Below are 9,178 nucleotides of genomic sequence, written 5' to 3' on the forward strand. Positions count from 1 at the left end.
AGCTGAAGCTGAAGAGAAGGATTAAGAACTTGCAACTATACGCAACAGAAAGAACCTTTAACTGCCTTAAACCAACTGAGAAATACACTGTAGAGAAGGATTTTATCTACCTATGGACAGTGAGAAGGTGATGGATACCAGCCCTGCATTACCTCAGGCAAGAACAGGAACTACCCTGCCATTGTTAGGGAAGCCAGACACCAGAGGATAAGTCACGCTGCAGACCTCCACAACACCATTCTTGCTAACCACAAGATGGCTGCTGTGCCGCATCAACTGATGGTCAACTCTGCTTGCCAGAACTGCCTTCCGGAGACTGTATTCCATGGAGACTCACCTACAGTTGCGGAACTGCACGAGACCCACACTTGATCCAACCTTGAATGGAATCTATTTTCCCTATTGTTAAAAACTTTGGACTCGTGACCCCTCTCCCTCTACTCGCAGGTATCGCATTTTCAATGACCCCTCTGGAGGATAGCTGTCTATAGCAGAGATAGAGTAATTGGGAGAGGGGGAAAGGGCTGAGGGTCAAACATAGGATAAAAAACATATTTATATGTATGAAAGTAGAAATGGAACAGTATTGGTGACGACATGCTTGATTAAGACACCATGCAGTTTATCCTAGATGGGAAACTACACTTGGTGTGTTGTGATGATACTCAGGGAATGAGTGTTAGGCAATATAATTTAATACAAAAAAAATAATAATAAGCAGGAGGAAAAAGAAAAAAAAATGCACATTTGATGACTGAAGATAGTTGTATGGACACAACTGGGGTCTACTTTATAGTATGTTCATTCTACTCCCTGGGGTTTATGCCTAGGATCAGATTTGGATACATGTGTAAGGATATGTCAGCTGTGCTAGCTAGTGGATATACTTAGACTAATTGAGTTCATTGGTAGAACAATTGAATGGGGGGGGCGGAAGGCATTGAGGGCAATCATGAATGTTAGGGACAATGGAGGAGGAAGATGGGACATGGCAGAGGATGGGGATGGGAATCTAGGATGGCAAAACAAAAGGCAAGGTATGCAGGACACGGGAATTGGGAAATCATCTGCCGAGAACATGTATGTTGATGTGCTTGATTGAGCCAATGCACAGTGTATTTTGGATGGAAAATTCATATGTGTGTTGTGATGAGAAAAAAAAATTTATAATAATAAAAAAAAAAAAAGCAGGGGGAGAAAATATTTTTTTCTATTTCCTTTTTCAATGAACACTTGCTAGGCACTGGAGACAGAGTGGTGAATATAATGTTATAGTATTTTTCTTCATTTAGTGGGGGGGAGAAAATATTTTTTTCTATTTCCTTTTTCAATGAACACTTGCTAGGCACTGGAGACAGAGTGGTGAATATAATGTTATAGTATTTTTCTTCATTTAGTTTATATTTTAGTGGGAAGGTAAGAAATTACATGAGAAATCATAATTGCAAATAGTAACAAGAACTTTAAAGGGAGGGAACAGAGCCTAGGAAAGAATAACAGGTCAGTTTACCTTGGTTAAGTCCAGGAACTCTTTGCTGAGGATGTGACATTTAAGCTGTGACACAAAGGATGACATTCGCCCTCCTAATAACACCTATCAGGGCTCAGAATATACCTACCGCAAAATATGGCACCTTGGAGGTCACTCTCTGACCTCCTACCTTTCTTCCCCAAAGCAAAGTAAAAGAATTCTCTGGCATTTCCTTCCTAAAGGTAGGTCCTGATACCTTTATTCCAAAGGTATTCTGTCACATACCCCAAGGCAAACAGACCCTGTTGAGTTCCACCCAGTTTATTACCATTGGACTGTACCCTTGTGTCCTCCAATTATATTCTGCATGTCTGTTCATAAAAATACATTGTTTCTCTGTCTTTAGGTCTGTGTTTTTGAAGGTTCCCATATCATGGAAAACTATGGCTAACTAGTTTTTTCTCTTGTTAATCTGTCTTTTCTTATAGAAACATCAAGCATATTAAACCTTGCCTCACAATGGGGAAAACAAATTACTTTTTCCCCACACTTGCACATCTCCTCATTTCACTGGCATCATCATTATCTAGTCTTCCTACGACTTACTTGGCCATTTTAACTCAGCCTTCATAGGAAACCCCCCTTCTCTGTCCAATACTTAGACTCTGAGGTTCTTCAGAGCTAAGTTCTAGGTCCCTTCCTCTCCTCTTCTCTTAGAGAACTGTACATGCCGGCACATCTCTGGTCTTCCTGGTATGTATTCCCAAAGTACTACACTCTTCTCTATACCAGGTAAGGATGCATTTGGCTGCAAGTAACAGATTATCAATACAGATGGTTTTAGTAATAAGAACCTTTCTTTTTCATTACCTCATATCACAAAAACAAAATCTAGAAGTAAGCAATTCCAGAGTTGGCACAACATTTCAAAATTATTATCCAAGACCAAGACTTTCCCCTTTCTACTCTATCTTTCTTTCACGCTCACTGTATAATTAAGTATATTTGCCTTATGCTAACAAGGTGGCTGTGAGAAAACCAGATGGAAAATTCTGATATAAGCCCATGTGGGATAAAAGAAGAGGAAGAATGCTCTCTCCTCCTGTGTGCATCACCTCTAACAGGGACTAAAGGCTTTTCTAAAGTCTTCATCACATTTTTCTATATCATATTGGCTGGTTTTGTGTCATACAGAGACAATGAGGGGGGGTTGATGAGGTGAGTATTGAGAAATGGGCAAGAAGACAAGGATACCAAAATGGCTGTCAATTTATCAACCAATAAAGTCTGACAGTCTTCAGTGCACCTACCAAATGAGTAATTAAAGAACTAAATATGTACATTTTGTTCATCGTCTTTTCTGTCAGATTAAAACTCTTTGACTATGGAGAATATGTCATGTTACTTACTGCTGATGAACAAAGAATCAGCCCAGTGCTTAGTCTTGAATAAATTAGTTAGTGTTGGCTGAAGGAGTGAATGAATTAAAATGAAAAAGAACACGGGAGACAGAAGAGGGTACAAAAGAGAAAATTGACAGCACAGCATTTCCTAAACTGATTCCTGTATCTCATATCTCAGTTAAAATTTCTATTCCATTTAAATGGAAGAAATTAATCTCATTAAAAGAAAATTAGGCAACTTGTGGAAGTGCTCAATTGTTTGCACAGTGCATGTAATGCTCCTAACGTCTTAATTCCTACCATGTGAGGAAATATGGGTATTACTGTTGTCCTTGAGATCTGGGAATAAATTCTTCTAGAAAATAAAATTTTAGCTCCTGTTAAGAAGTTATATGATCCAGAAGAATTTAAATTGCCTCAAGTACATGAATGTAAATCAATTCTTGGCTAACTTATTCAAATTTCATCCAACATGATAAAGTGTATAAAAGCCAGAGTTATTTAAAAGAGTTATCATAAAATTTTGGGGCTAAATTCTTCACTCCTGAGAGCCCTGCACCAACAGATAAGTTTGTCATTCAGGCTAGCTGTTTAGGGAAGAAGCACATGTGAAATAAATGCAGAGCATATAAAAGATGCTTGGTATATTTTTATTCTCTTATCTGGACCAAAAGAAAAGATAGGTTTACTTTTATCTTTGTGATGTACTAAATATGCAACTATGGGCAAGTTGATTTTGTTCTCTGGTTCACAAACAATAGAGTAATCTTAAATTATCTTTCAGTTATAAATGTATACATTCAAAACCTAAATTTGAAAAGTTAAGTAACACTGAACACATTAAACTACAGCCAACCTAATAAACCATCAAGGAACATATTCATATTGTTGTTTTAAAGAATTACCTATTTAATTTTATTTATCATTATTATTTTTTTTAGCATGCTACAGGGCACACATGCTCACCAGAGAGAAAGAGGGAAAGTTAGAAAATGAGCCACCAGGTTCAGGATTCAAACTGCCTTCGGCCATGTGGGAGTCCAGCGCCTTAACCACCATGCTACCTGCTGGTCCCCAGATTCAAATTCTTAAGAGTGTCTATTTCTACAGATGCAGAATTTAGTCCTTGTTTCTGATGGACATTCTGTTTGGTTATATCAAAACATATAAGACAATGCAAGTACAAATATCACGAAAAAATTGTATTTTAAAAAGTTGCAAATATCCACACATGCAAGATTAGGCTTCAAGTTTTAAATATGGTTTTCATGTAAAATAAAATTCCTTAAAAACAGAAAGTGACTTTAGTATTGGCAAAGGGACTCCCCCAAGGGAAAAAAAAAATGTAAACAGATGGCTTAGAAAGATCACCCACATGCTGAACACAGATCTTGAGGAGGCATTTCTAAGAATGAAGTAGCACTTCCCAGCCTGGGCCACTTCCCACAGGATCCTTATTTAACCCACAGAAAACACAGAGCTGATGCCTCTGGCCGAGAGAAACTCAACTCTTTTCTCACTTGCTTCACAGTAACCAATACTAGTTTCCAACTCTCCCCCGGGTTCCAAAAGAAGCTAAGCACCAACCACTTGAGACAGGCAGTCCCCTAATAAATCAGCATTCAATGATCAGTCCTGAGCTAACATCTTCCCATATAAATGGGCTGTTAAGTCCTAGCTAAGCATATTAAGCATTCAATTTAATGTATGACATGCATCTGTTCCACTTTCTCAGTGAGCAGAAGTTTCAAGATAACATGTAAAATAAAATGCCTTAAAAACAGAAAGTGACTTTAGTATTGGCAAAGGGACTCCCCCAAGGGGAAAAAAAATGTAAACAGATGGCTTAGAAAGATCACCCACATGCTGAACACAGATCTTGAGGAGGCATTTCTAAGAATGAAGTAGCACTTCCCAGCCTGGGCCACTTCCCACAGGATCCTTATTTAACCCACAGAAAACACAGAGCTGATGCCTCTGGCCGAGAGAAACTCAACTCTTTTCTCACTTGCTTCACAGTAACCAATACTAGTTTCCAACTCTCCCCCGGGTTCCAAAAGAAGCTAAGCACCAACCACTTGAGACAGGCAGTCCCCTAATAAATCAGCATTCAATGATCAGTCCTGAGCTAACATCTTCCCATATAAATGGGCTGTTAAGTCCTAGCTAAGCATATTAAGCATTCAATTTAATGTATGACATGCATCTGTTCCACTTTCTCAGTGAGCAGAAGTTTCAAGATAACTTAAATCCCAGACTTAATCAAGGAGAAAAAAAATCTTGGCAACGCTTAAACTGAGTTTTAAAATATAATCCAAATGAGGGCGAGAGAGCCTATTTTGCTGTAACTAATGAGATTATATAATACCTAAATCAAATCCACAAAATCACCTGAACAGAAACACGCCATCTTTTATCTGGGCCTATTTATCTTTCCTTTCAGGGCCTTCCACATTTCCCAAAGACCTTCATGGACACCTGGCCCCCAAGTCACTGAAGATGCGCAATAATGGAGCACTCCTCAAACATGGAGACTGAACAGCCCTGATGCCCCAAGACAAAAAACGACTCACAGACTTGTCTTTCACAAGGAGAGCACAGCACTGGATTCCAGCCATCAGCATCTTGTGTGGGTTCCAGGCCACAGAGTCTGCCCTGTTGTGTTCAAGAAAGGGACAAAGTAGGGATGGGACTCAATTAGTTTCCAGCAGAAAAAAGAAATAGCATTTGCAGCTTCCACATTCAGTACCCATACACGAGTTACTGCTCTATGGGGATTCTTTGAGTGGTTTGGGGAATTTGGAGAGTTTTGTTGTTGTTGTTTTCTAAAGAGAGAGAGATTTTTGTTATAGGGTATGGTGTATACTTGCCAGAGAAACAGAAAGCTAGAAACCACCCCCCAGAGAGGATGGCCACACCACTATCCTTTCTCCATGCTCCTCGCGGGATCTTGGGCATGTATGCACATGCTCCTGGCATGAGTTTTAAGTTGTCAGGTTTGGACCTTGAACCATGGTCCTACATGGGAGTCCACATAACCATTACTCCCTCTGCTGGTCCCAAGTTTTGTTAGTTTTTGGTAAGCAAAACAATTATTTCGCTTTTGCCTACGTTCAAAATGTCACTTGGATGATCAAAGTCCAAAGAGATCCATTTGCCTAAATAAAAGTCAACTGCGGAACAGGAAACTACATTTACCTGTGGATGCCATGCAGAAGCGTGCGGTGCTTCCTTGACATCAATGCTGAGCCACCCCAAGAAGCCTGTTGAGATATTTATATGATCAAAACAATATTATTTCAATGTTATTTGTATATTAATGTGTTACCATAGAAAACTCTCAGAGACACGCTCAATCTGTGTTATTTGATACTTTGTCCTGTGTCATGTGAGCCAATTTATACTCCAGGAAGTTTGGATCACTGGCTCTATTCAGGCAACCAGACCCCATGACAATAGGTAGGCTCACATTGACTGTAAGAATCTATTCACTAACTGAACTGCATGAGGTTGAAAAAAGGTTACAAAGATAGTCCATGGGCTCATGGAATTTTATAAGCAAAGGAGAGAAGAGCTGAGAGAAAGAAGATGAATGGAAATTCTATTGTCAATAGGTATGGAGGGAAGGGAGGAGAAATAAATGTAGGATATACAAAAGTCAGTTGGACTTTGAAGAGTTATCAGTCTCCAAATTTTCATTGGTAGTACCATGAAGGATGACTACAGGGCAAGAATTTGAGGGGACTAACTTAGGCTATGTTGAATGCTCTCCAAGTTTATTTAAACCTCACAGTATCCCATTAAGAATGGAACCTAAGGTTCAGAAATGGAAGGTAGACTGTCAAGCTCTCAGAAGAAATAAATATCAGATCTGAGAGCCAATACCCTTTCTCCATTCATGATAACATCATGACTTAGAGCGGATGACCGTTTGGCCTAATTGGAAAGTATAACATGGAGAACCGTGGGTGAGGTTTTAGTAAGGAGATGAGTTCAGGTGTTACCCAAAACATAGACAGGGTCTGTCCTATTTGAGAACAGCATTTAAAAAGACAGATAGATTCCAACATCATATGGAAAGAAGTGATGAGATTTACACACTGAATATAGAAGGAAATAAGACATCTCCACGATCCTCAGAATATTACAAAACCTGGCCCTACTGGTAGGCAATAAAGAGAAGGTACAGTACAAGTCACTTTGTGGGCTTAAATTCCATTTTAAAACAACTCAGGTCTAGTTGGGTGGAGTGAGTCACAAGGGTGCACAATTTTAGAAAGATCTCATCCTCAGAGTTGGACTCTCAGATGGTCCTAACAGTGAAGGTTTTTTTTCCAATTTGAACCCTAGAAAACTTACTTGCCTCCCCTGAGTTCCAGCCCTGATTCCATGGACTACACTCTCAAAAACTCTAGTGGCTTGTAAGCTCTGATGTGACTCATTTGGGTGTGTGCACAAATCCTAAAGATTCTAAATGAAGGACCGATGACTTAGGGTTGTAAGTCAAGTTGTTCTCTTACTGTATCCCCTCCCCCACTGGGATTCACATTAGACCACATGTGACTAAGGCTGGGTTACAAAGACTTTAGCCTCTAAAATTATGTTATCCTGGGCTACTAAGAAAATCCCCAGGTCTGAATTTTGTGATCTTGATCTGTGCAAAAATTAAAATGACTGACACGTTAGGTCCTTTTACTTCCATTACATAACCTAAACACTAATTGCCTACTTTTCTCAATTCTTTTATTCCCTAATATCATTGAGAACCTACCAGTGACAAGTATGGGAAGGATGAATCAGTAAGATTGAGTTTCGCTCATTTACTCTTTCACCCTTCCCATATGCCTCATACCCTGCATTCACTCCTCATGCGTCCTGCACTATCTCTGCCTCCTATTTCTCACCAAAAAAATAAATAATATTCCCACATCTTAGGGAGCTGGGTTTAAGTTTTAAAATCTCATAAGCTCTTCTTAGGCATTAGTTTTTTCAAAGTGGTTTGGGAGAGTTGAAACAGCTTATCCACACATGTATTCTTCAAAAAATCTGAAACAATGCAGATGGCGTAGTGGTTAAGGTGCTGACTCCCACATGGTCACTTGTGGTTCAAGTCTCAGACCCAGTGCCTTGAAATTCACACTGAGTGCATGTGGGTGCATGCCCAAAATCCTAAGAGGAGAGTGAAGGAGAAGGCTGAGAGTAACCATTTTCTCTCTCTCTCTTTCTCTCTCTCTTTTTTTTTTTTTTTTTTTTTTTGAGAGGTTTTTGCTATAGGGCTTGAGTGCTCACCAGAAAGACAGAAACAGACAGAGAGACTGAAAGCGAGAAACCACCCGACCGGGGGGATGGCCGCACCACAATCTCTTCTCCTCCATTCTCTTCTTGGGATCTTGGGCATGTATGCACATGCACCCAGCATGAGCTTCAAGACACCGGGTCCGGGACTCGAATCACGGTCAACTACATGGGAGTCCAGCGACATAGCCATTATGCTAACTGTTGGTCCCAGTCCCATGATTTTAAATACAATGTTTTCTATCTTCCCTGGAACTTGGAATGAAGAATAGATAGGTATTAGGAGGCTTTGTTTGGAATGTGAGGTTTGGAAGCAACCACATCCCTTGTTTCAAAGAGGAACCGGACTGGGACCAGCACTTAGCATAGTGGCTATGTCGCTGTACTCCCATGTAGTTGACCGCAGTTCAAGTCCCAGACTAGGTGGCTTAAACTCACGCCGGACGCGTGTGTGTGCATGCCCAAGATCCCGAGAGGAGAATGGAGGAGAAGGAATTGCGGCATGGCCATCCCCCCTCGGGGGTGATTTCTTGTCTTCTGTCTCTCTGTCCCTCTCTGTCTTTCTGGTGAGCACATGTGCCCTATAGGAAAAAAACAAAAACAAAAAAAAACACTCTCAAAAAACAACAATAACAACAACAACAAAAACCGGACCAACTCTTATATCCTGACATCTGAGGCATTAGCTGGAAGTGGAGGCCAAAGATTCTAATGAAACTAGTTTTCATGATTTGGTTGTTTAAACATGCATTATAATTGGCCAAATTTAAGACACCATGATACACGAGTCACCATTTTTATGTGTGTATACCTCCAGGAAAGAACAAAAATGACATCAAAATATCAACTGCAAGGCAGTCTCAAAACACAGCTGTTGGGGCTCACGCCCCCCCTCCCCCCCAGCGCAGCCGCGCGCCGGGAACGGCCTGGCCGGCGCCCCTCCACTGGGGGGGGGGCGCCACGCGGCCGGGGGGCATCCCTGCCCCTCCCTGCCTTTCTGGGCCGGGAT

The 9,178-nt window shown here is 40.6% G+C and overlaps 1 protein-coding gene across 1 annotated transcript in view; it reads right to left on the reverse strand.

Moving 5' to 3' along the window:
* GADL1 (GAD like acidic amino acid decarboxylase 1) overlaps nt 1-9,178 on the reverse strand; it is a 176,095-nt gene that overhangs the window by 133,119 nt on the left and 33,798 nt on the right. The window contains exons 10-11 of the mRNA XM_027775942.1: nt 6,073-6,137; nt 5,448-5,529 (exon numbers count right to left, since the gene is read on the reverse strand). Of these exons, the coding sequence (XP_027631743.1) occupies nt 5,448-5,529; nt 6,073-6,137 (147 nt within the window). The remainder of the gene's footprint in view (nt 1-5,447; nt 5,530-6,072; nt 6,138-9,178) is intronic.

This window comes from Tupaia chinensis, unplaced genomic scaffold (genome assembly GCF_000334495.1).
Source record: "Tupaia chinensis unplaced genomic scaffold, TupChi_1.0 Scaffold000617_2, whole genome shotgun sequence".
Taxonomy (NCBI): Eukaryota; Metazoa; Chordata; class Mammalia; order Scandentia; family Tupaiidae; genus Tupaia; species Tupaia belangeri.